The sequence below is a fragment of the Nothobranchius furzeri genome, chromosome 4 (assembly GCF_043380555.1).
Source record: "Nothobranchius furzeri strain GRZ-AD chromosome 4, NfurGRZ-RIMD1, whole genome shotgun sequence".
NCBI lineage: Eukaryota > Metazoa > Chordata > Actinopteri > Cyprinodontiformes > Nothobranchiidae > Nothobranchius > Nothobranchius furzeri.
This window is the reverse complement of record NC_091744.1, coordinates 11,734,730-11,762,363: the sequence shown is the minus strand read 5'-3', so window position 1 is coordinate 11,762,363 and position 27,634 is coordinate 11,734,730. Positions and strand designations below refer to the sequence as shown.

Below are 27,634 nucleotides of genomic sequence, written 5' to 3'. Positions count from 1 at the left end.
GACTGGCTTGACAAGTGCAGGTTTGTATATTAAAGGTCCAAAATGTCAGAGAGTGAAAGTCACATCGGTGTGGGAGGAGTGGTGACAATCAGCAGAGAGTGATCAATAACTTGATGCTTGTGCTGATAACTAGCAGCAGTTTCATCAGGGCGATGGGTGACATCACTTCAAACCGCTTTAGACAAGATGCGATTGTCAAAGGTGAGAGATAACGGCCTTGTGGCATTTCCACAACAGGCATTTTCAGTCAGTAAAGCAGAATCTTAGATTAGCAACATTTACAAACTAGGAGATGAACCTGTGCTTCATGTACATACTCAGACGCCTTCACTGCTTGTTGAAATCTTAAACCAAATATGCAAGTTTTCGGAAGTTTCAGGACCTAGAAAACGGCCACTGAACCATGAGTGTGTCCATCACAGCAGTAACAGCTGTGGGATTGTTGGCAGTGATGTTGTACGGAGTCGTGGGACATCAGTAACGTTTTCATGCTAACTAGAGCTGCACACATGCATTAAAGAGGCTCCGCTGCTCCCGTTCAGCAGAGGACAAGAGCTGCCTTCTGCCGCCGACTCCAGCATCGACTACAAGGTTAAAACTGGAGCTTTACAATAAGAGACCTGATTGGCTGTTACTTTTTGATTTTTTGAGCAGCTTCTTCTTTTTTTTCTTTCTCTGAATGAGCCACAGATCCCACTAATCTCTGAGTCCTCTGGCTTTGCGTTAGTCTCCTCTTAGAAACCTCTTCTCAGCAGTGATTGGCTCTGGGCTTGGCTCCATCAGATTCCTGCCCATGGACGGGTCTGCATCGGAAACACTGACGTCCACACTCATGATGGCTGACGTGTCCGAATCACTCCTGAGCGGAGGCCGGTACTCACCTTAGCAAGAAGACACATTTACACCACTGAGTCTGTATTCTTTAAACTGTTGGAAGGCTGCAATGGCCTGCTTTCGCCACACGGAGGCAGCAAAAACTACCAGTGCACACAGAACAGATTTAAGTGTACATACTGCTTGCCATGATGTGGCTCCGTCTGTCCTGCGGTGCTGTTTCGACATCATCATGAAGCTGCTGCAGATCCATCTCATCTTCTGCAGGATCCAGAACCACAGAGCTCTCATTAACCGTGATTTGGCTCGCAGCGCTGATGGGATTGGTGAGAGGACCCCCGCCTGTCGCCTCGTAGTCTGGAGGAGTCTCATCTGTGCAGTCTGCATTGAACTGTAACATCCCAAACAGATCTCAGAGGGGGATCTTTTACTCGGTGTGAACAAAAACCAGTTTGGAGATGTAATTTTTGCATTTAATTGGCTTAAATATCAAAGTAATTAGAAGTTAATAACGCGAGTATTATTTTAAATTAGTGTAAGTGAGGCAAAATGAACTAAGATCATCTGATACAGAAAAATAATCTTGTTGCGGTTAATAGTTTTTATTCAAACCTGCGTTGTGAAGCTTAAATAGCAGCTTAAAGGGACATTCCACCCCTACGTGAAATTTTGTCTATTTCCGTCTTCAAGATTTTATAACCAGCGCAGTCTGGCAGCAGTCTGTCTGCTTTAGCTTAGCATAAATAATGGAAGTGAATAGCAGAAGTTAGCATTTTGTGTGCAGAAGATATTAGTAGTGGTAGTGAACATAAGAGTTCAATCAGAAGTCAGGATTTGAACTATCCAGTAGAACGCCATTTTAATGCCTTTTCACATCCTGTATCTTGACTCAGATTCCAGGGGATTGAACATATTTCATTACATAGAGGAGGTGACATAGTTCTGGATTTACACTTTGAATACACTTCACCCACTATGGTTTAAATGAGGATTTTGAAATGTCTGTATTTCTCTAAGTAAATATATATTGTTGGATTATTTAGTAAATCTTATAGCCTTGCTTTATGATGGCTTTTTAGCTTGATGCTTGCAATGTATAAATCTCTCCCTTTGGTAGATGATTTAGAAGTGTTTGTATATGATTTTGTAAGCTTTTAAAGTGAAGTGCACTTTGTTTCACGAAATGGGACGCCATTGCCCATAATGCCTTGCTGTATTGAATTACACAGGTGTTTTACATCAAATGTCCTCTTTAACTAAGGACTCGCTGTACGAACATACACAATTTCTGATGAAGGTCTTGAGACTGAAAGCTCAATAAAAACAATCGCAGATTGAAGTGGGGGCGCGCATTAGGTGCAATGTATTTTTCTACCTCTAGATGGCGACCTCTGACAAAAAACTCTGGATTTGTGCGTTAAACATTTGGTTCCTGTCTCACGTCATATAAAATCCATTCAGAGGTTCATGGAATATTTTGCTAATGCTACACACACACACACACACTGCCATCGGCAACAACAGTATTGCCTGTCAATGTTAAAAGGTGGGAGTTAAATGAAAAGAGCTTACCGGGATGCCCAGAGCTTTAAGGATGTTCATTTTGCACATTGGACATGTTCGGTGGTCTTTTAGCCATGGATCTACGCAGTGTTTATGGAAGACATGTCTGAACAAAACAAAGGAATACATTAGAAAAACATGCATGCTCACTATACAATGATACAGTAAAATGGTAAATGTTAAATGTCCTGCATTTATAATAGCACCTTCTTAAGGATCTACAACTCCCCAAGGCACTTCACAATACAATCAGTCATCCACCCATTCACACACACATTCATGCTGGTGGTGGATGAGCACAGATGCAGCCACAGCTGCCCTGGGGCACACTGACAGAGGTGAGGCCTGTATTAATAGTACATTTTGGTATTTATTGTGCATCTCTGCTAAAAGGAAAAAAGTTTATGCATTTTCCCCACAAATGCTAGAAAATTTGAAAATGTTATATTTAGTGCATGTGTTATCAGAGTGGTCAGGCACACACAAACCTACCTGCATGGTAATATTCTCACAACATCATTAGGTTTATAACACTCGATGCAAACTGCACAGTTGTCAAAATCTGACTCAATTTCCTAAACACCAAAAAGACACAAAAATATTCCTCAGGTGAATCATCCAGATCTCATTTATGCATTGCATAAGCTAAAATACGAATAATTAGTCAAGTATAATTTCTACTTTTTCTTTGTTGAAACTTAAACTTACATAGCAAAGAAATCCTAAATATTATTATGTTTAAAGAGTTATAGAATTATTTTCAATTCTTTTATGAGACAGTTTATTCATTTGGTCTTTCAAGCACCGCTGTTTGAACTAAGAAACGTTGCACTAAATATTAATAATAGTCCAGCGACTAAGATTACATCCAGCGGTGTCAGGTTTTTATCATTGCGGTCCAACAAAATTTATCTGACCTGGAAAATTATCAGAGTTAAAAAAAAAAGGTCTTGTTGAAATTTACGAAGTTGCTGCAGTCAAAGCAAGTAAAAAACAGGACAGATGTCTGAACGTGGTGACCAGGGGGCAAACGCCGCCTGCCAACGCAAAGCCAACCAGAATGGGACAAAATAAACTCAATTTCTAGAATTAATTCATTCATCACAGCAGAATATTAATGTTACTCAGCAATTATTCAAGAGCACTTTTGAATTAAAAGTAAAATGATTTTACATTAAATGTTTTATGAAAAAAAAATTAGAAAAGAATAAGATGGGGATTAACTAGCAATGAACTGATCGTAATTTTGTGGGCCAGTACCAATTCCTGATTCTTGTACAACTCTAAGAAGCTGATAACCTGATTCTGATCTGTTTTAAAAATACTAAAGAGTGAATGAAACAAAGAAAGAATAAAAAAAAATTACTAAGTTGTACAAGATGATTTCATTAGAAATGGTTTGTTCAAGGACTCGAAAAATGTCGGATTTTTTATTGCTGCTTTGCAGACTGTTGAAAAATACGATTTTTGAGTTTTCAGATTGGCTGATCACTGATTAAGTAAAATATTGGCAATTTTTATTTTGTGCGTCTCTAAAGAAATTAAAACAAACAAACAAAAATAAATAAATAGATGGAATTTTAAAATAGCTTTTGGCTTCTATAAACATCTTATTTTAGCAGCTTGTCTATCATTTAAAATTTAGACATCTCATTTACCTTGTCTCCTTTCTTTAAGGTGCGCACTTGGAGCTTACTGATTGCTTTTTTAGCAGCATCTCCAAGACGCCTCTGCAGAAAAAAAAACACATTTAATCACCAATAGGGTCAGAAATAATTAATTAATGGGAATAAAGTGTTTTTCAGATAACTTAGCATTGTGTTATTGGTCTGAAAACACTGAAGCAATTCAATTAGCAGTAAAATGTATATAAACTTGAACATTTACTCCAATATTCAGGCCTGACTTCAAAGTAGGGCTGGGCGATATGGCCTAAAATTAATATCACAATATATTGAGGATTTCACTTCGATAACGATAAATGGACGATAACTACAGGTATGTGTAGAAACAAAAGTTGTCCACTAGATGGGGCTGTCACATGTATTATGTTGTCACATTTTTACGTGACTCAAGGTGGAACAGCTTCTTAAGTGGACATGAAGCTGCCAACCTACACACATCTTTTCATTTTTTTATTATCAGATTTATTGACCTGGGAAAAATGATCATGATAAGAGTCAGAAATTTCAATAACGATAAATTTTCGAATTATTGCCCAGCCCTACTTCAAAGTCATTAAAACACCCACATTCAGAGCCCCCACTGCCTGATTTTTCAGCAGAGATATCATCAACTATGAAGACGAAAAGGAAGAAAAAAAGAGAAAGTAACACAGTAGCGTCCCCCAGCCCAGGCTTCTTCACTCAGTCGTACCTGGTTGTGGTCTCGTGCATTAGCGTAGCGAAACCTCTGGATGTAGTAGAAGACGAGCCAAGCCAGGGAGATGATCATGAGGATGATGAAGGAGATGGAGACAAACACCACAGATGTTCTGCTCACATACTTCTGCAGGTTGCGGGTTCCTACAGTGATGTGCATAGTGACCACAATGTGCCTCTCCAGCAGGACCACGATCTCCCGACCTTTAGGCTCTGGGATCATGACAGCCACAATGCTGTCGGTATCTGTGCAACACACCAAGCACCAGCTTAGACATCACCAAGGACACAAACAATACTCAAATTTTTGGACTTTCACTAAATGGTGGCCTTTACTCATATTTTTAATACATCTGCAATGGTCTCCAGAATGAATGCCTTGTAAGTCGTACTCTGGGGAAAAAAGCTCAGATATTCCCATTTGAGGATGTAGAAGTCAGTGGGAGGAGAAAGTGGCAGAAGACGACAAGATTTGGAGTCTTATTTGCTGATATTTGAACATCTCTCCTCTGATTGGATAACACCAACGCGACTCTACCAAGGAATCTGTTTTCTCTGCAATGTGGATGTTTTATCTCCATAAATAACACAAGCCTGGAGGAGTTCTGACATGTGGTGGAGTTGCTAATGCTAACAGTTAGCTCCTACTAATCGAGACATTCTCTGCGGTTTCCTGGACGCAAAAATATAACAACAGCCTTCCCCATTGCGAGCCAAGAGGGGCGAGGCCATGAATGTTAAGTGACAGTGTGACGTAGAGCAGTAGGGATTTTTTGAACAGAGCGTTTCATCGTCTATCAGAAGCCAACACAGGAGATAGGAGACTATTTTCATGCTCAGCCTGCATGAAAAACTCAGAGTGACTGATTGTAATCAGAAAGATTAATTAAAATGTTTTCTTAGTGAAATTGCTCTTTAAGCCAGTTTTGTCTAATTAATTTTATTATTTTTTGCAAATAAATCAAGCAACTGTGTTAAGTTTGATTAGCAGTGATGGACATGTTGAAAAGGGTTGAATCCAAGGGTTACTCAGTTTTGAAAGAACATCTAGAAATAACTTCCTGGAAGTTTTATTCAAATTCATTCCGTTATTTATGAGGTACTTTGCTAAAAGTGCAGCCAAAAACAAGCACGTGCAAAATCATTTGCAGATAACTAGTGCACAAACGCTGCTGCATTGGATTTACACATCTTCAAAAATTTTATATCCAGTATAAAGTTTAAAAGATGAAAATCAAGAGATTTGTCATTTTCCTTGCGTGCCACATCCAGCCTGGAAAGTAAAGATGATTTCTAATCCTGCCTAAACTTCATGTCTGACGACACCAAGAAGCTGTAATCGAATTACAGTAAAATACCCCCCGGCATTAATGAAAAAGCTGCTAAATGTAATAAATGAGTAACATTTACAGGGTGTTTTTCAAATTACAGACACAAATTTAATTAGCGAGCTGACCGAAAAAGCTATGTGTTGCTTTTTTACTTGCTTGAAAATAAAATAGATGCAAATGACTAAACTGATGTAATGTTTTTGAAATAAAGACTAATTTAAAAGTTGAAGAGATTTGTTTGGGGCTTTTGTTTGAACCGGCTCTCTTCTGGGAGCTTACACAGAGCAGATCAACACAATCCTCTCTCTGAGTTAAAGACTTCCTGCCAGCAGCCATCTGTTGGTTTGTGTGTTGTTTGCAACAAAGCATTTTAAAGTATAGCAGCTCCAAGAAAAAAGAACAACTAAAGGAAAACTCTTAGGAATAAGGGAAATTATAAACAAATAACTAAGTTAGATTAGATTAAACTAATTAATATTACCAAATAATACCGTATAATTCTTATGAAAAAGCACAGCAGGAAATTGACATTAGTAGTAAATGTACCCTCCAAATGGCCATCTATATAGTAAATGGTACAGTGGGATGCAGAGGTTTGAGCAGCCTTCCTGATTTTCCTGTATAAATCGTTGGTTGTTACGATAAAAACAAATCAGTTAAATATTTCATATAGTCGACACTTACAGTGATATTTGAGAAGTGAGGTGAAGTTTATAGGATTTACAGAAAAATAAAATGAGCAATATTTGTATAAACAAAATTAGACAGGTGCATAATTTTGGGCACCACAAAAAAGAAATTAACTGAATATTTAGTAGATCCTCCTTTAGCAGAAATAACAGCCTCTAAACACTTCCAGTAGCTTCCAATGAGAGTCTGGATTCTGGTCAAAGGTATTTTGGACCATTCTCCTTTACTAAACATCTCTAGTTCATTCAGGGTCAAATGGCTTCTGAGCATGGACAGCTCTCTGTAACACACACCAGAGATTTTAAATAATATTCAGGTCTGGGAACTGAGGTGGCCGTTCCAGAACGTCCTACTTGTTCCTCTGCATGGATGCCTTAGTAGATATTGAGTAGTGTTTAGGGTCGTCTTGTTAAGAGATCCAGCCCCGGCGCAGCTTCAACTTTCTCACTGATTCTTGGACATTGGTCTCCAGAATCTGCTGATATTGCATGGAATCCATGTGTCCCTCAACTTTAACAAGATTCCCAGTCCCTGCACTGGCCATGCAGCCCCACAGCATGATGCAACCACCACAATGCTTTACTGAAGGTAGGAGGTGTTTTTCTTGGAATGCTGTGTTATTTTTTCTTCATGCATAACGATCCTTATTATGTCTAAATAACTCAGTTTTAGTTTCATCAGTCGACAGCACCTTATTCCACAATGAAGCTGGTTTGTCCAAATATGCTTTAGCAACCCTCAAGCAGCTCTGCTGGTGCTGTAGGAGAAAAGTCGTCCTCTGCATCACTCTTACATGCAGCACCTCCTTGTGTAAAGTGCGCTGAATAGTTGAACGATGTACAGTGACTCCATCTGCAGCAAGGTGATGTTGTAGGTCTTTGGTAGCCGATACTAGGGCTGAACGATTAATTGCATATGCAATGAAATTGCGATGTGACAAAAGGAGGTTTTCTAATCGCAAAGGCTGCGATTTGACTGGTAGCGAGTGGTTAGCACAATGCTAATATACATGGAAGAACCCATAGGGATGCTAATGCTAATATCACCGATTACATTCTTACAAATTCCAAATTAGGAACATGCCAAATGATTACATTTGGAGTCTAATAAAATACAAAAACTGCCATCAGTCAAATAAACACAGACAGGTATTTTAGTAAAGCTAGAAAACTGTAAGAGACTTTAACGCCAGAGTTTTGGCTTGCAACTATGAATGTAACTGAACTACGGAAGCTCTGTATGGACAAGACGTCAAAAATTCTAAACACAAAGGACTTCAATAAACGGGACACACTTCTTTCCTGCCAATACATTTTCACAGTTGATGCTAAAACCTATGCTCTTTCAAGGGATGTGCTCCTGGCTGCAAAGCATAGCACCTTCAAATACAAAATTTTGTCTTTACTTGTGAGTGGTTATTTATATGTAGACAAATAAACTTGTTGATATGATATGTAGATAAATATGTAGACATATAAACTTGTTTATATTCAGTACAAGTTACAAAGGTTTTTTTTTTTGCTTCCATTAGTTGAAACGTATGAGAAAAGCCACTTGAGAAAATAATTGTGAATTAAATCGCAATTGCAATATTGAAGAAAAAAATCACAATTAGATTTTTTCCCAAATTGTTCAGCCCTAACCTCAACCATTGGGATTATATTCTTAACCATAAACTAAACTAACCTAAACTTTCATTCACACCATACCACTAAATGTGCTGGTGAAGGTTCTCAGTCATCCAGTCATGGTACTAGATGAGGGTTAAAATGAAGGCAACTGGACTTCTTTGGTTTCTTCAAGATGGGATTGGTCAAATGCTGAGAATAAATGTCACACACACACTAGTGTGTGTGTGACAACTGCTAAAGCCTTGTTCATGCTTCTCCGTCAGCTCCGCAAGGGAGAGACACGCACGGATTGACGGAAGCGTTTTGCTCTCATACTTCTCCGTCTCCTGGAGTGTTGCAAAGCAATTCCCCGGCAGGACAACAGAGGGCGTAGCGCTGTTCTGTGGTATCCTGTCATGTATCCAGTCCAAGATCGTGTGTTTATATTATGTTTTTTTGTATATAAGAGACTTTTTAACACAGACAAATTTGTCTCTCATTCTCCTCCACCTCTTCATGCGCTCACCACCTCTAAACCCACGTTTCCTGTCATTTCTGTCCACAAGTAAAACGCTTGCTGTGTATCTTATCACTCCTCCAGTCACGGGGGAATTAAACATTCATGTTTTTAAAGTTTTTTCGCGAGGTATTCTTCAAGCTTCTCCGTGTCTGCCGCTTGTTATCCTCGGCTCTCTTTATGTTTTTGAGGGCGCAATGGCAGCGCTGTAGACAACAGCAGCGTCCTGACCAATCACAAGCTTGCGTTGTCCGTCTCGACTGACGGATGTTTAGAAAGCTCGACTCCGTCCGTTCTTGCGGAGCTCTCCGGCAGGCCCGCAAGGACGTTGCGTGTCTCCGCACTGACGCAGACGGAGAAGCATGAATCAGGCTTAAGACTTTAAATTCCATCTCTAAAATTGTGTATTTGGGTGCTTAGCATTGTGTGGGCCAGCAAAATGTCCACACAGTGTGGAAATGTGCACACATTACAGGTCAAAGTCAAAATGTGTCCACTTAAACAAATAAAGACATTATGCACATACAATGGTGGTGATGAGCTACAATTTAGCCATAGCTGCGCTGGGGCACACTGACGAAGGTGAGGCTGTAGAACAGTGGTGCCACCAACCATCTGGTTGGGGTTTGAGACGGTGCTCAAACCCCAACCACCTGGTTACAGAGTAGGCACTGATGTCATCAAGCACTGAAAAAAACAATTGTAGTTGTATGATGACATTTATCTCCTTTTTAAAATTTGAGTGATTTTCTCTAACTCTGTATTTAGCATTTAGCTTGTTTCGCCAGTTTTTCCTCTAGAAGAAGAAAAATTACAACAATTAGTGTTTTTCTTTTGTTATGGGCACATGTAGACTGGTTGGACAAATTTACATGCATCACCTGTAGTAGCATTGGCGGCTGCAGGGAGTGCGGCCCCCTTTCATAAATAGGGGGACCACTACCCTGGTCTGCCAATCCAGTTGAACTGCCCCTGCTATCCCCATTATATTACACAACTGTGTGTTAGCCTACAGAAACCTCGGGCAGATCTCATCCACACCAGTGGCCCTGCCACCCACTCTAATTCTCTGACACTTTAATCTGGTGAAGCTCATCAGATGAGTTTTACATCTTCAACTCTTGAGCAAAATCACACTTATGTTAAGCATGACAATGACTCATCCTCAGTCATTTAACCAGGTTTCAGACATTCTCATTACATTTATATCACATGATGAGAAAATGACACAGCTAAGTACTCGGCAGTCTTATTCATAATTAAGCATAATGATTCCAAAAAGCATAACGACATCATATTCTCCCAGCTGCCTCGTTAAGATGGGGGCATCATGGAGTCAGGGATGCTCGCCCATCTATCCGTCTCCACAAACAGCATCCTTATAAAACCTGATGTCCCAGAGTCACACAGATCGGAACTGTTCTAACTCGGGGTGTCTGTCAAATACTAAGGATGACAAAAAAGTGTTAGTGTTAGTTGCTTTGATTTCAGCAAACATGCAGCATTTTATTTCATACTTATCAGGGGCGGCGTTAGGCCCGGCTACTTGGGCTCAAGCCCCGAATCTTTAATGAGAAGCCCCGGATCTCAAACGTGGAAGTAACATGCAGTACCAAAGTCCAACAGAGAGGGAGCAGCTGGCAGTAGTTTGTATACAGCCTGCCTGAGCCTCCACCACTGAAGAAGAAGCCCTTCAGCAGCCGGCTTCTTCTGCAGTCTGCCTGAAACGCATAAGTGAAGATGGACATAAAGACGTTTTTTAGACCAAAAGTACCGCGACAGAACCCCAGCTTTGATGAGACTGGTGTTGACTCAGGTTTGTGAGTCTTATTTGAAAATATTTGTTGTGCTGCTGGTTTGCCTAAAGTTACTGTAGCTTATCAGGCAAAGTTGATGGAGAAACAAAAGGGAATATTTACTATCATCTCACACTAAACACTAACAGGAATATGCCCTGAAAAGTATTATTATGTAGCTTCAGATTAAAAATTATGTGGTACAAGACAAATATATATGATGTTGACTAGTACGTGTCACGTGTGTGTGCAAGCGTGTGTGCGTGCGCATGTGTGTGTTAAGCCCCGGATCTTCTTCAGTCCTTAATCCGCCCCTGATACTTATGAGTTTTGAGGGCCAATAATGTTCTTATCGTTTTGCAGCACTGGCCTGCAAGTTCCAGTTTTGGTCACTTTTGATTTATTTCAAAGAATAACTATTAACTCTTTCATGCATAATGGTCACTGCAATGGACAGCCACTCAAAAATCTTTTTTATTTTTCGCTATTAAGCACAGCTGTTGAAGACTATTACATTCTATTACATTCTCTGCATGGAGTTTGCATGTTGTCCCTGTGCATGCGTGGGCTCACTCCGGGTGCTCTGGCTTCCTCCTACAGTCCAAAAACATGACTGTTATGTTGATTGGTCTGTAAATTGTCCTTAGGTGTGAGTGTGTGTGTGCTTGGTTGTTTGTCCTTTGTGTCTCTCTGTTGCCCTACGACTGACTGGCAATCTGCCCAGGGTGTACCCCGCCTGCATGCTCGGAGACAGCTGGGGATAGCAGCCCCCCCCCCCCCCCGACCCTGCATGGAAAAGCAGGTAAAGAAAATGGATGGATAGAAGGAAAACGTCCACATGGAAGTTTCGGTTGCATCAATAAGCTCTTAGAGACTGTGAGTTCACAGATCAAGAAAAAAAATGCCTTTGTTGCGGATGGTGCATTCATGAATTATAACACAAAAATGAACACTTTTGACTTTCACACCGGTCAGTTCTGATCTATCTTTGGTGCATTTCTAAACTTCAGGGATCTGTTATACAAAATGTACTTGTATTAAAAAAACATAAAAAATATTGAAGGATAATTATGTAAAATAATGTAAATGTCTTATGTATACATATATTAGCTCAAACCAACTGACAAATAACTGAAACTTAAAATATGAAAATTGCGTGAACTGTGGCTTTGGAGGTGGCTGACCTCAGGAAAGAGTTGAGAAGGATAAGGGATAAATCTGTCTATGTAAACATTCACTGAAATACATGTAAACAGTACAAGTACATAACAGTAAATATACACCATCATGGGCCAGAGACATGACTGCAATAGTGGCAGGACCTCTCCAGAAAAGCACTACGCCCTCTGCTGTCCAGGCGGGGAACTGCTTTGCAACGCTCCCAAATCATAGGATAAGTCTGAAATGGAAACATCTTTGTAAATGTGTGTGTGTGTGTGTGTGCAACTCTTCACCTGAAGTTACAGGCTTCATTTTAGTTATGACTGAAATCACAATTATTCACCATGACAACTCTTCAAGTTAAGAGCATTTACATGCAGTGTTAGAAAATTGAATTGTTGCCTTAGCCTGACTTTTTCAATGCATGTAAACACCTTACAGCTGACGGTGAATCGAACTGGACTACTCCTAATATACCTAAGGTAACCCAGAAAATATGATTAGAAATCTGAATTTTCTGCATGTAACAACATTCCAGCTTGGCCTAATTATGATCGGCCAGGGCGCCCCTCTTTAACGGAAGGGCCAAGCCCACATAAGAGGTATTCAAACAATATCATTGCAACAATATAACATCAAAAAGCACAGTAGCTAGCAAATGTACTGTGCTGCAGCGTTGTTGTTCATTCCTTCGGCCAATGTGCACATTCTAGTTTTACTCCGTCTGCTTCACTCCACTCACTCTGTTTACTTAAGTGTGTTGCTATAGACTAACAGAATGTCATCATTACAGAGCATACATCGCCATCTAACGTTGCATAGTCGAACGCACAGTTTTCAAACAACATGTAATCTAGGATAAAGTCTCCCAGTCTGGTTAAGAGATTAGCTGGATTATCGCTGCAGCTCAATTTAGATGCACATGTAACTGCACTGAATGACCAGACTTCCCCCTTTATAGAGATTGCAGGCACCAATTTATACCCTTATTTATACCTGCTCAGCTATGATTGAAACTAATGATACTAATCATTCTAGAATCATTATAGCCCACTATAGAAAAAAGATTAGGCCTGTCTAAGATGAGAAATATACCAAATAAATGTTTTTGTAGCATGCTGACATTAGTTTTAGACACAACAACTAGTTAAACTGTAATAAATTAATAAATCACACAAACACAGAAAAGACAGACAGTACATGAACAGTTAAGAAGTTAGTGATGCACCGATATGACATTTTTTGGGCCAATATCGATATCTGATAATAATATCTTTTTTATGGCCGATAATCGATATTTGCCGATACCGATATACTTACATTAATGCTTCTAAAATCAGCAGATTTTGTACAGAATGACGATTATTAAAGCTGAATTTACATTATTATGCACACACACCACACACATTTACGCTTCTGAAATGATTACAATCACTGTCACGTGACTAACAATTACGCATCACCCCCCTCACCCTCTGAAACAGATAAATGGAAACAAGATGAAGAAAATATCAGTTGTTAAAATCGGCCTGATACCAATATGTTAAATAATGATTAATATCGGCTGATACCGATATATTGTGCATCCCTATAAGAGGTGTTAGCAGATGTACCACAGGACAAATCCAGAAGCAGAAACAAAGTTTGCATTAAAATGCCTTTTTTTCTCCCAAGAGCATCAGTGTTTGGAAAATTATCACTGGACGTATTACATGCATGTGGAGAAAGTAATAAAAAAAAAGAGTCTGTGCTTTTATTATTAAATATTAGGGCTGGGCGATGTGGCCTAAAATCAATATCACGATATATTGAGGATTTCACCTCGATAATGATAAATGGACAATAACTACAGATAAGCGCAGGAACAAAAGTTGTCCACAAGGTGGGGTTGTCACATCTATTACGTTGGGTCACATTTTTACTTGACTCAAGGTGGTACAGTTTCTTAAAAGGACATACGTTGCCAACCCACACACATCTTTTCATTTATGTATTATCAAATTTATTGACATGGGAAAATTATCACGATAAGATTCAGAAATGTCAATAGCGATACATTTTCGATTTATTGCCCAGCCCTGTTAAATATACTCTATGTTTTGCCCTCCTTCTGCCACTTTCACTTGACTTCACTGACTTTAAAACACCACCATAAGACCCATTGAAAAGTAATGAATGTGATTTTTTTCATATTAATAATCAATTTGATTATTAGCACACTTATAATTAAAATGTGATTAAAAGACTGAGATCATGTTTTTGCTTCATGGCACCAAAACTCAGATTTTATGGTCACACTTTTTAATTTTATATTTCACATCTTTTGTATTCAATCAGAATAGACAAAAACAAAACTGGGCCTTTTGTTGCATTTATTCTGACTGCCTCTTTTATCTCAGTTACTGCTCAGACCTAAACTACCATATATTAAAGGTTCTATATTTAGGCATCAAATTACCTGCAACACACACAAGCAGGTTTCAGTTTTTTCACTGACATTCTACCTAATGTGTACCAGGAAATAAACAAAACGGTGTCAATGAAAATATGAATAAACGTAACAATCAAAGCCTGTAGACGATTATTAAAGTTATCCTACATCTAATAGTATTTCATTACAACCCCGCAGCTTCAGCTCAGCTAAAACCTGAACCCTGCCCTAAAGACAGCTGGGGAATGAACCCATCTGCAGTGCATTGATTATCTCCTACTTTACCCAGACATTCATAATATATCTGATTACACTGACGCAGGAGGAGTCCAGAGGCCCCAGACGGAAGTTAAAAACCATTAATCAGCCTCTGAGACTCTTAAGTCCAGCTCTCAAGCGACCTTGCCTTTCAGGCCTCAGCAGAACCTGTTGGGCACCTGTAGCTGCGCGCGCGTGTGATAACTGATTAAGATAAAAGAGGAGTACGTCACTGAGCTCGACAGGTATATCTTACCCGGATGGGACATTGTTATGGTGTCGTTGGCACTGTTGAATATGACAACAGCAGAAGCGTTGTGCTTGGCCACGTTACGGATTTTCTCCCGGTACGTACAATTCCCTGCAGCCACCAGCGCCACCCAGGCGGAGCTCTGAGGGACGGGGGGGAACCTGACGTTCGGGTAGCACGCCTGTCTGTCCTGCACGAGGGCCGGGGCCAGAACCAGACCCCTGGCTTCTCTCTTGGGCGACTGCTCGCCGTACCGCCCGCACTCGGTTTTCTCCGTCCTGACCTCCTTGGTAGCGGGGTCCAGATAGGTGATGTTGATAAACGCCGTGTACCACTCCTCCTTCTCCGCCACCGTGAAATCCAAGCAGAGCAGGTGGACGAAGCAGAACGACAGCAGCCACGTCGAGAGCGCCAGACTGCGACAAGTTCGGATGAGGGACGGTGCCATGGTGCCGCTGCTGCCGGATGGAGGGCTCACGAGCTCCGGGTGTCAATAAGCTCGCACCGCGTCCCGCTGGCTGCTAAAGGGATACTCGCCAGAAAAGGACATAACACTCACGCAGCATCCAGGCTGCCATAGGGGACGGGTGTGAGGGGTGTCTGCGGTGGGAAGAGCCGAAGCGTGCATCGTAGGCAGGTGAAATGTGCACCGTGTTGTGTTTACTGTCAGCTGGATCCTGTCAGCGCTCAGGATTGGCTCGTTCAGCGTCAGCACGTGACCTGGGCGTTAACAGACGCTGCAATCACGTGGTAGGACAGGAACTAAACTGCTATATGAATTATATCAAGCATCAACAGCAACAAGGTAATTGTGCCATGTATGGCATGAATACTCAGAGCAATTTTTGTGTATTATATTTGAATCTTTCAATTAAAAAACATTGTAAAAACTGTATTTCGTTATACTTTGTTAAATAAAAACAAACCAGTTTAATTGTCTTGTCTTTGATTAGTTTACTGTCTGTGGAAGCCCATTTCTGCCAGTAGGTTAAAAAGCTATATTGTTTCTCATAGTTATGATAGCTGCCTCATGATTATGAGAAATGATTATGTCGTAATAATTAGATAGTATGGTCAAATCTAAACAAATCTTGTAGGCTATCTCATATGAGATACACGCTCATAGCTCCCCAAAACAAAGAAATATGTCTATGTTCAATTCGCCTTATTTTTTCCTGGAAGAAGTGTGTGAAGCTTGCTAAACTCAGCCATTTTTCTTCTTCTTTGTGTCTGGTTCAGTGAAGTCAAATTGTTGAGACAAGTATTTGTAGTCTGCTACTGCTTTTCTCACAAATCTAAAATAACTTTTGCTGCCTGTCCAAAATAAGTGTTTTCTTGGAGTCAAAATGTGTAAAATTCTAGGATATCATATTTTAAAACCATGGCACATAACAGGATCCAAAAATAACTTGCCATTCCATAGATTTCCGTTCTTTTATTTTATTATTATTTTTGGGCAGTGGGGACTGGAAGTAGGCTCCTCATTATGGCATCCACATATAAAAATAACATAACATATGGTTACATGTGTAAAATATGGCCCACTATTCTTTACTCAGTTAAATCTATTAAGTTTATTTACACAATATATAAAAAATTGTCAGACCAACTATAGAAAAAAACAAAAGTTTATTTCTGGTGGGAAATGGAAGCATTGAGGAATTACAGAAAAAAAATGACCGAGAGGAATAATAAATTCTTCAGGATGTTTTTACTTCCCAATGCACAACTTTCATGCAAAAATGTATTGTTTATAAAATAAAAGTAATCGGTATAAATGAAACTTGAGTCTGCTTTGGTATTGAACCTCAAAATCAGAATTGTGCACCAACAATTCGTAAAATAAATTAACACTGACGAGCAATGAATGGGCTTGTCCCATTTATTTTACATGCACATAGTCATTTCTCTTAAAGGTGACTCCTCCGTTAATCAAATCCTTCTTGTTTCTCCCCTTCACTTCCGGCTAAACCATGTGCCATAGACGAATCAGGTGCGGATTCTGTGTAAACAACTGCAAAGACTCCGCCAAATTCAAACTGCCCCCACGTATGCCGGCCTAGTCATGATGCGGATCATGATGAGGAGACGGGTTTCTACTGGCGGAACAAAAAGCTCAGGATTGTGTTTCAACGGACACATTTCCAGACGGACTTGGAAGCGTTCACCGTGTTGAAATCGGTTGAAACATTAGGGTATTTATTTTTACCCTATTACAATATTTTATAAAATGACGTTTGCGTGTAATATATAATAATGCTGTAGACATGTGAGGCTGTTGGAAAGATTCATGCTCAAACTGTTAAGTTTGTTTTTAAGTGAAAATCTAACTTAGCTTTTCGGCACGTCACGTCACTTAGTTCAGTTTCTGTATAAGCAAGAGCTAGCTAGCATGAAACGAGCATTTCCAGTTACTATTATATCGTGGTTGTTTTCATCATAAATCTCACTTTCTTGATTTCTTGGTAGTTGTGTAAAATGGTGGTCTGTATTAATCAGAGGTAAGTAATGGCTCTTTTTGTTTTTGCAAGTAGGTATAATAAAGCTTCTAAGCTAAAAAAAGCAGAAATGCCCAAAAAGAAAACCGGGGCCAGGAAAAAGGCCGAGAGCCGCAAAGAGCGTGAGAAACAGAGCCGAGCTAATCGGGAGCATGTTGATGTGGCCAAGCATCCCTGTAACTCCAACATGGTATGTAGAGACTGCTGCTGATGCATCTATTTGGTATAACAATCTGATGATTCCTCACACTTTGTTGTGTCTTTGCAGGAATGTGACAAATGCCAGAGGTCAGTGCGCATCACTATAGATAACATTACTACATAATACCTCTATAGGGTAAAGACATGACTATTTCCTGTGTGTGATGACTCCTGTCAGGAAACAGAAGAACAGAGCATTCTGCTACTTTTGTAACTCGGTGCAGAAGCTTCCTGTCTGTGCTCAGTGTGGTGAGTGCCTCATAGTAGCTTCTTCCACTAATTACACACAAAACAAAGTATGGATTCAGCAAGTTATCAGACTTTTTCGAAATGTCCACTGTTAGTTTTAAGGTCAATCTGGAAGTCGATTAATTTTTTTACCCATACATTACCTGAAAAGCAAAAACAAGAAGTTGTGCTAACAGAGAGATTTGGTCTCAGCCAGGTTTAATGTAGTTTTTTAAGGTTATTTTCAGGGTTTCTGAGGTTTTCTATAGAACCAGTGTTTCTTTTAATGTTATCTTCTTCCCCTTTACTTCAGGATGGCTTCCAAAGGTGGTGTTACCATCATTAGTACCGAATCTACTCCCATCACTTCTCTAAAAAGTGTCTAAAATCTACAACCTCAAAGTCTTGGTCTAAAAGCTGTCCAGATGTCTCTTTGACAAACTACCGGCAGCACCAGCTTTGGATGAAAATCAGCTTACAATACATGTAACTGCTTCATCATCAGGGTGTAATTGCTGTAGATATATCTTCCTGTGCTTTTTTTTTTTAAAAAAGATGTTTTAATATAGATCAAGTAAAATCAATATGATGCAGGTGGCCCAAAGTCAAGCTGCAAAAGTGTCTAAAGAAGCACCAAAGCAGAGATCTCTCAACCAAGAGGATCTGAATACCTATGTTATATTCAGAAATCATTTTAAACATGGTAGTTCTCAGAAACATTTGCATAGATTAAATGTGTTTGTTGCCTGATAAAATGAAATGGACATTAGACATTTTTTACTAATTAGTTTTATTATTATTTACCTTGTCTTGGAGGTACAATCTCTACTTATCAAGCTATTCCATGGCCATGTTTTTTTAAAATGTTTTTAGGGAAAACCAAGTGCATGAAGTCTTCAGATTGTGTTATCAAGCATCCAGGGATCCACACCACTGGAATGGCCATGGTGGTAAGTTTATAGTAACGTGATTCCACCCACAAACCAATATTGACCAATAGGCTATCTGCAGATCCATATTAAGTTGTAAAAAACCTTAAATGAGAGGATTTTACATAATTAAGGCCTTAAAATCATAAAAAATGACAAGTCGGAGTGCTCTAATCAGAACACATTTGTAAACCGGCCTCGTTCACATGAGTTTCATAGGATCATGATCAGGAGGAAAAGATCAGATTTTGCCTTTTAAAACAAACATGACTTTTTAAAATAATCTTGAGGTATAGATTTTATGTTATTAATAGAATAAAAATGGCTTAGTTTTAATTTCAACCAGTTATTCTAACTAACATATCACACAATGTATGGCAGGCAGAGATTCAGACACCAGTGTGCAGCTGCTAGCTAGGAGGTAAACTCAGAGCTAACATCCAGAAAAGTTTTTTTTTTTACCTTGCTGATAGCTTTGTTTGTCGACTGCAAGCTCTGAGGAAGTTTTGCAGTCGGCAAACGAAACTGTCAGCAAGGTAAAAAAAAAAAAACCTTTTCTGTGTTTTAAAAAGAACCAAAAATGCAGTTAGAAACCAGACACAGCAAGAACATACCACAGATGTTCAGAGTTAACATGTTTCCTCAGGTGAGTGAAATGTCTTCAGTGTGGTGGTATTTAAACCAGACAGCAAAGGGAGTGTAACAGACACTTACAATGTGTACAAACTGGTTATTAAACGTGGTGGAAAAGCTAGAGCTGCGTTCAACAATACAAATCTGATACGCTGCCTTCAAAACAAGCTACTTTTGCTTTCCCCTTTGCCAGAGTTTTTCCTGGCTCACTTTGAGGCAGAGGTGGTACCATCCTGACCATGCGCCAGCACATGCATACTCTGTGCATTCAACTGCCTCACTTTTTTAAAGGCCAAATATTTTTTTGTTACGTACTCTAATCTAAGCTTCTGTTGATTAATTGAATATTCCATTTGACAACGTTTCAAATGAAACAAAACTGGTTTGCTGCTAAAAAATATGAAATAAAACAACAACATTATCAGGCTGAAATAACAGACTCTTATTATAAAAGGTGCAATAATATGCATTAGATTGGTGTTTAGTTCCCTTTTTCCCATCTGATATTCATAGTTAAAATATTTTTAAAGGGGCATTATGGAAGTTTGACTGTCAAAACATGTATAGAAATAATAAATGTCTTCTTCATACATTCTCCTGTAATGCTCTGGTCCTGTAGAATGAGTCCTGGCATTTTTACTGAGATTGCCTATTTTTCTGTAAAATCACAGAAAAAGAGAGCTGCTCGGGTCGAGCAGGCTGCTTCATGCGCGTCCACGCTCAGGCATCGCTCGTAGCATTTGCTATCCGTAGCTTTAGCAGCAGAGAGAGAGGCATTGCCAACTCAGCGACTTTATCGCTGTTCCTAACGCCTAGTGATGAACCTAGCTACATTTCTGAGGACCCTTAGCTACTTTCTTCTAGATATTTCCTGCAAATTAGCAACAAAATAGCCATTTTCGCTCCGAACCGTTCTTTGAACGTTGTTTCAGCTGTCATCAAGGATATAAAAGTTACAGATACAAAATACGCCACTGGCGCTGTAGCTGCCCTTTGCCTTTAGATGTCACTAGAGTGAATCAGCGGTATCCATTAAGTACCAGTTTTCCACTGATCGTCACCGTTCACAGCGGCAACTCGGACAAAAACACGGAGCCAGCCAACAGAGAAAGATACGCCAACAGACAGCAAAACGTTGGGGTTTCTGAGTCTCCTCCAGCACCTGAGCTGGTTGCGGTAGTTAAGAGGAAAAGGTATCCTGCTGTCCGTGGTGCCGCGTGCCTACCCCATCATGGGAACGCGCATCGCTCAACACATCTGTATTTTCAGGGTTCGAACCACTTGAAATATGAACAATGCCAGTGCTTTAAAATATATTCATAATATTTACTCATTTTTTTATAAATGTACTTCCTAAACAGGTGACAGGGAAACTTAAAGGACAACTTGGATGTGTTTTCTTTTTTCTTCTTATTTTAATACTTTGCTGAAAGGGAACTTTGACTCCCATCATGAGCAGAAAAATGTGATCGGAGCATACATCATGGCAAGTACTCTTTAAATCCAAAGGTCTTAAAACACCAGACACAAAAAACCAAGATTGCTTGGTTTTATTAGGAAATCGCTTAAGAATTTAGCGATTTTAGAAATGGTGTTTTGGACTTTTGCATAAAGCGACTAGCATAAGAGGAACCACCAACGTTCATATGGCTTTGTGAGGGAGGGGGCTATTTCCAGGTATGAACATGAGCCACTTTAGCTAGTTGGCGCATGCGCCATGGGGAAGTGCAAGTTTAGTGGCCCTGCCTTTTCATCCTCTGCAGAGCAATTATCTTGATGTTCGTGTTAATTTTCTGCTATTTTATTTCCAATAGAAGTTTGGACATAAATATTTGTAAGGATGTCACATCCCTAATTCATTCTGAGAATGTAAGGTCTTAAATTGTATCAAAGTCACCTAAAAAGTCCTAAATGTACCTTCCTTAAATCTGCAGATTCCCTGATGACATTGTCTTCTTTAATGATCCAGTTCTGGTTTATACCTCCTAAGCTGGCACACTTATGTTGTTTGCTGTATTTAAACAAAAAGAGTTGGCTGTGGCTGCGTACATTATCAAAGAAAGTCATTTTTAAACATCTAAACCTAGTTTTTATAACAAAACTGTATTTTAGACTTGGCAGACTGCTAATACTTCTATAGATTTGGCTTCTTGTGTTTGCATAGCATATTTTATTTATATAGCACATTTAAAACGCAGCATGGGAGCTGCCCAAAGTGCTGCACAGGCTAAAACAAAACACAACCATTCGAAAGAACTAAAACAGGATAAAAAGCCCAATCAAAAGCAGATAAAACACGATGAATACGAAGAACACATTAAAACAACGATACAATAAAACACTAAAACGAGTCACGTCTAAAAGCCAAAGCGTAAAAGTGGGTCTTTAAACGAGATTTAAAAACCGCCAGAGATGGAGCCTGCCGAACTCCAATGGGCAATGAGTTCCATAGCTTCCATAGCAATCATTATTATTGTGTATGGCTGTCCAGTAAGAGCTAATAATATTTAAAACCTCCAGAACAGCTGTATATGTCTTTTTTGGCAACTAATTTTCATCCTGACACATTATTATTTAGATAAATGATTTAGAGAAAATATTAGAAATGTAACTGATGCTCATCAATCACTGCATCAAGAACGTTGAACCAGATGAATAACACCTGTAATGATCCTTTCCCCCCACAAGGGTGCAGTGTGTGACTTCTGTGAAGCCTGGGTTTGCCATGGTAGGAAATGCCTGAGCACCCACGCCTGCATGTGTCCCCTGACTGACGCAGACTGCATCGAGTGTGAGCGGGGAGTCTGGGACCATGGTGAGACACGCCCTTCCTCCAACACTAAAATAAATCTGGTTGTTCCCACTCTAACCTAAAAGTCACCACTGACCGTTTCAACTTCCTGACTAGGTGGTCGGATTTTCCGGTGCTCCTTCTGTCAAAACTTCCTATGTGAGGATGATCAGTTTGAGCACCAGGCCAGTTGCCAAGTCCTTCAGGCAGAAACATTCAAATGTGAGTCAATCAGTTTTACTCCCTTATATGTATTATTGTCATTAGAAGGAAAGTTATCTCTTTTTTTTTTACAGTGACTAAATCCCCAGGGGGTATTTGTACAGTGAAAATGCAAATCTTATGTATTTTAGGTGTTTCCTGTAATCGGCTGGGACAACATTCCTGTCTGCGCTGCAAGGTGAGCGTGCATCTCTAACTTATTTAATCAAAAACTTCATCTAGGCGATTATTGAGTCAGAGTTTACGTAATAATTACTGGCAATAAGATGTTTAATGGGAAAACCGCACCCTTAATTAATTTTAACAACGGGCTGCATTCTTTCCACCGATGATTTAGCGTTGATCTTAATCTTTGCATCCTGTTAATATGTTTTCAGTTAGCTCCATGTTGGCAGTCGTTGCTGGCACTCAGGAATTTAAATGAAGCTTAAGATCAGAGCCATTCTTGAACCAGCAGCACAGGAAGAACTCCATTCAGATAAAACAAAACCTGCAGCTTTTGTTCCTCCTTTAAGATAAACCTAAGAGGATTAACGGGTAAAGTAGAAACAAACTTACAAATGTTAACTCTAGGCCAAGTTCATATAATTAGATTTTTAAAAACACACACACACACACACAAGGCTAAAAAGAATAAGACTTTCCTTTTTTTGTAATTTCTCGTGTATTTTTACGTTGGCTAATAACATCTACATAATAAATGCTCTAAATCAACTTTATTTAGGTGTCTGACTTTAACACTGAGCAGTGCACAAGGTAAAATGTAACAGTTAGTTAAATTCAGAGTTAAAAACTGGTCCAACTTCAGGAATTGTGTGCATCAGCTGATGTTATTCAGGGTTTCCCTTACATAGGCGTAGCCGTGGCGGCCCGCCACGGCTGAAATCCCACCACCACGCCTACAAGATCCCAAGTTTTTTTTTGCGCCGTTTCCCGAAGAAGCAGCGGGAACTACTATGTTGTTGCTAGTGATCACAGCCGGCGGGCAGCAAGGAGCAGGCAGGGCAAGGTGAAGTTAGAGCATAAGTTACTGAGTTTAAAATTAGAAAGGTAGCAGTGGATATAATGCTTTTGGGTTTACATGTTTCAATAGCATTAAGATAAACGAGTGTTGACGATCTTGACAGGGTTTCCTCCAGTGCTTATTAGGCCAGGTTCTCCTCCCCCCACCAGGCTAAACATCACTTATTCATGTAAAAAAAATTTTTTTCATGTCTGACTTTAACCGCATCTAATACTGTATTACGATGTGAGCACAACAGCGACAACTTAAGATCGATGTGTGAGCAGCGTGAGAGGTCAGGTGTTTCATCTGAACCCTTAAAACCTCCAGCAGGCTACGCTGCACTATTGACGTTTTAGCGCGCGGCGCTAACAACTTAGCGACGTGACATGTCTCGGAGAAAGCGTAAAAACACGTTGGACGCTTCTTCTGAAGCGGGAAAATAACACCTCTTCTTAAGCAGAGCACGACGTCTCCTCGGCTCGTTCACGGCCGAGCCGGACTGAGCTCGATAACATTGACCCAGCACAGCCACTGGGTTGTTGGAGCTGCCCCGTGACTGCCTGATGGAAATCCAGCGGGTTTCATCAGACTCGTATTTCTTGTTTTTGCTGGGGACCCCCTGTATTTTATCGTTCCCTCCTGCAGTCTTCCCCTATTAAAATTTAAAATGATTCTGTAAACTCTGTGTATCAATAGAAACAATCTCTGCCTCTGCCAGCTGCAGTAAATGTAGTCTCCAAATAATCAATAAGAGGTGCATTCATCTGTGTATCTCCTTTGATCCGCATTAGTGATATTTTCAGCACCAGAACAGTGAAGCAAAGAAAGATTCCTGAGTTTGTTATAATTTTATTTATTAGATGCATCTGACCTGTTCTATTTTTCTCTGAAATGAGATCAAATCAGTGCTTCTATGGGTTGTCTCCAATCTGCACTGGAAAATTTTACTTTATTTAGAGACTTGTCCTAATTTCTCCCCAAGCCCCCCCCCCCCCCCCCCCCCCCCCCCCGCGTGCTGGAAAAATGCCTAGGGGTAACACTGTTATTAGTGACATTTTAGCATGAAAATAAGATGGAAAACGTTTAGATATCGGCCCGTAATCAGCTGACCGTGTCTCCTACATATTTGCATCAAAATACCAATATCGATCAACCTCTAGCTTCTAGTAGGAATGGGTGTCTTGTAAGTTGCACTCAGGGGGGAAAAAAGGTCCGGTGTGCCTTTTTCAGGAACTATAAGTGAGCCAGATCAGAGCTGATCTTCAGACGACAGGATGTGGAGTCTTATTTCCTGATATTGGGACATCTCTCCACTGATTGGATAACAGCAACATGACTCTACCACAGACTCTGTTCGCTTTGCAATGTTGATGTTTTATCTCTACAAATAACACAAGCCTGGAGGAGTTCAGCTGTGTTGTGGAGTTGCTAACACTAATAGTTAGCTTCTATTCGCCAAGACGTTCTCTGCTGTTTCCTGGACGCGAAACCAACAACAGCCTTCTGTATTATGAGTCAGGATGGGTGAGTCCATGACTGTTATGTGACAGTGTGACGTAGATCTGTCAGCTTTTTAAATCCTAGCGTTTTACCATCTATTTTCAATCAGAAGCTCATTCAGGAGATAGGTGTAGGAGACTATTTTCATGTTCAGCCTGCATGAAACACTCTAGAGTGACTGATTATAATCAGAAATAATCATTAAGAAATGTTTTTTAAGTGTTCCACACCTTTAAGGTGGTACTTCACTTCACTCAGAATAGCAGTTAGCTCATTAGTCCAATCAGAACTGATCCTTGTTTCTCCAAACTGAGGCTGCTGAAAGAACTAGTTAAAAAAGCGAAGGTATTAATTTATAACTTTTACATAAAAACCCCAAAAGCTCTGCTCTGCATTCAACAAAACATCAAACTCTGTTAATAACGAGTCAGCTAACAGTTGTAAACATGCCTTTATACATCCACGTAACCTGTAATCTGTCCCTTTCACTAGCTGGCAGGAGTCTCTTCTGAACTCTGAGTGATAAGGAAACTCTCCCCCCACACCTCATTCTGTAGAAGGTTTAACCACACGGTGTCAGAGGGAGGCACATTACGCGTACATGTTCACACTGACAGATTGACACGGTTTACATAAGTGCTGCTACTGTTGCACAATATCAGAGACACAAGCTAAGCTTTTCAACCTAAACGGTATTTGTCTGGTTGTTATGGCACCCAACCTAAACAAGCACTGGATGCCCCACTGATCTACCTGCATTTGACAAGACTGAGTCATTTCAGTTTACTGTATGGTACCGATTCTGGACTTTTGTTTAACGATAACTTGAGAGAATTGAGTAAGTCGTCAAATAAGCCGTGTTGTGCAGCCTGACTGGGGAAAACACTCGGTCGATCTCCAGCTCGATGTTGAACGTGACAGCAGAAGAGACTGTGCCGACAGACTTCCAAGGTGCTGTTCCTCGTTGCCGGGTTACGCAACAACACTGATAACCCTGAAACGGGAAACGGATCACCATCCAGCCTTTACGACTCAACATTTGTTTGACTACATTCTCATTTAAACAAAAATTAAATAAATGTGTCTGCAGGCTTGCTACTGCGATGACCACGCCAAGAGTAAGGTCTTCAAACAGGAGAAGGGCAAAGCTCCGCCATGTCCCAAGTGTGGCCACGAGACGCAGGAGACCAAAGACCTCAGCATGTCCAGTGAGTTCCACGGAGCTTTTGAAAACTTCCTGTAAAGAAGCTGTTTCCTGCAAGCCAACCTCAACTTCCCTGTTGGAACGTTTTCCGAAAACGAAATACGTTTCATTGTAACCACAATGACCTTTGTTTATTTAGAATGTAATCTGATTACTCTTGAGTGCAAGTGTAGCCAAAGTGCAGTTATTGTTATCAATCTCTGGCTGTCCAAAACAACACTGCTACAAAAGCAGTGAAGCGTCACAGACATGACTAATGTTGCACCTGTGTGTTCCCTGCAGCACGCACCCTGAAGTTTGGACGCCAGGCCGGTGGCGATGATGACTACGACGATGACTACGACAGCTATGACGCCTACTGGAAGAATGCGGCAGCTGAAGGAGGAGGCAATCAGAACTATGATGAAGACGAGTATGACGAAGAGGATGAGGATGAAGAGGAAGATGATGAGGACGAGGAGGATGAGGAAGAGGAGGAGGACGACGACGAAACGCCTTCCGCGTCCCTGGGTGAGCTGAAGTTGGACGGGACTTCTACCTGAACTGAGTCCGTGTGGATGGAAGCCCAGGTCCCGTAGATCCCTCTGCTCCTCGGGGGAATTTCACTCATGAAGCGGCGTTTTCTGGAACATCTACAGTCTATGTTCTGTTACCCGTTGATGTCCAGTAGGTTTGAGGAGCATTTTTATACCTTCTCCTTCCAGAGTTAAAAAAATAAAGCAGAAATTTTAACTCAACGATTAAACAAAGTTGTGAATCTAATGAGTTTTGTGTTTTTTTACATTCAGTAACTGAACACTTCAAGTCTCAGTCTGGAAGACCTGTGTATGTGTGTGTGTGTGTGTGTACCGTCTATGCCTAGTATGTACAGTCTATGGTGTGTACGCGCGCCCGCCCCCATTCTTCTACAGTCAGTCAAAGTTTTATAGCTAAGGAGCCAGATGAACTCAGGCTACGGGCCATCAGTCCTCCCCTTTGACACAGATTTACAAGGTGGTGCATTACAACCTGTGAAGGAACACCTGTTAGGCACATAGCTAAATGTTACATCACCAGGGTTTATTACCCAGATGTGTCCAGAGAGCAGGGGCAGCTTCTGGGCAACGGATAACTCATTAGTGTATTTGTCTGGCGATGCTGGTCCATGAATGAGTACCAGTCGTGTTTATGAAACTTCTCCTCACATGATCGTTGAATCATTGACTAAGTGCTCTGTAATGAAGTGTTAATTACATTTAATTAAGGACCATAAGACATTAAAAATTCATATAGAGTATGAATTCCATCTTATGGACACTGGGTTATTTAAATCAGAAGATTGGATCTTTTTATTGCAGGGAATTTAGATAACACTTTGTAATAACTGAGAGACAAGAGAAGAGAGAGAGACCTTCAAACATTTAAGGAAATTTGTTACTAAATAAGTTTAAACAATTTAACAAGACTAACTCTCTAATGATTGATGTTCTTTTTGAATGAGGCGTGAGGTGGTTGGTGTGTGTGTGAATGAGTGTCATTCAGAACCCTCGTATCCGGAGAAACAAAGTCTGAGTGGGAGATGATGTTTTGCTCCTAACTGATCAGAGTTTGAGACTCGTGG

General features: G+C 40.2%; 2 protein-coding genes across 3 annotated transcripts; one reads left to right on the top strand and one right to left on the bottom strand.

Moving 5' to 3' along the window:
* Positions 1-584: 584 nt before the first annotated feature.
* Positions 585-15,417, bottom strand: rnf150a (ring finger protein 150a). Its single transcript, XM_015965534.3, has 7 exons — positions 14,829-15,417; positions 4,774-5,024; positions 4,056-4,127; positions 2,890-2,972; positions 2,407-2,503; positions 1,015-1,225; positions 585-881 (listed from the first exon to the last, which is right to left on the bottom strand). The coding sequence occupies exons 1-7, from the start codon at positions 15,268-15,270 to the stop codon at positions 724-726; spliced, it is 1,314 nt and encodes a 437-aa protein (XP_015821020.1). The 5' UTR covers positions 15,271-15,417; the 3' UTR covers positions 585-723.
* A 1,503-nt stretch (positions 15,418-16,920) lies between these two features.
* Positions 16,921-26,796, top strand: znf330 (zinc finger protein 330). Of its 2 annotated transcripts, none has more exons than XM_015965550.3 (10): positions 16,921-17,017; positions 17,354-17,510; positions 17,589-17,608; positions 17,700-17,770; positions 18,623-18,699; positions 22,000-22,126; positions 22,220-22,324; positions 22,456-22,502; positions 25,921-26,038; positions 26,317-26,796. In XM_015965550.3, the coding sequence occupies exons 2-10, from the start codon at positions 17,391-17,393 to the stop codon at positions 26,574-26,576; spliced, it is 945 nt and encodes a 314-aa protein (XP_015821036.1). In that variant the 5' UTR covers positions 16,921-17,017; positions 17,354-17,390; the 3' UTR covers positions 26,577-26,796. The 2 variants fall into 2 exon arrangements, with proteins under 2 accessions (XP_015821036.1, XP_015821032.1); XM_015965546.3 differs by having other exon boundaries at positions 16,937-17,017; positions 17,357-17,510.
* Positions 26,797-27,634: the final 838 nt, after the last annotated feature.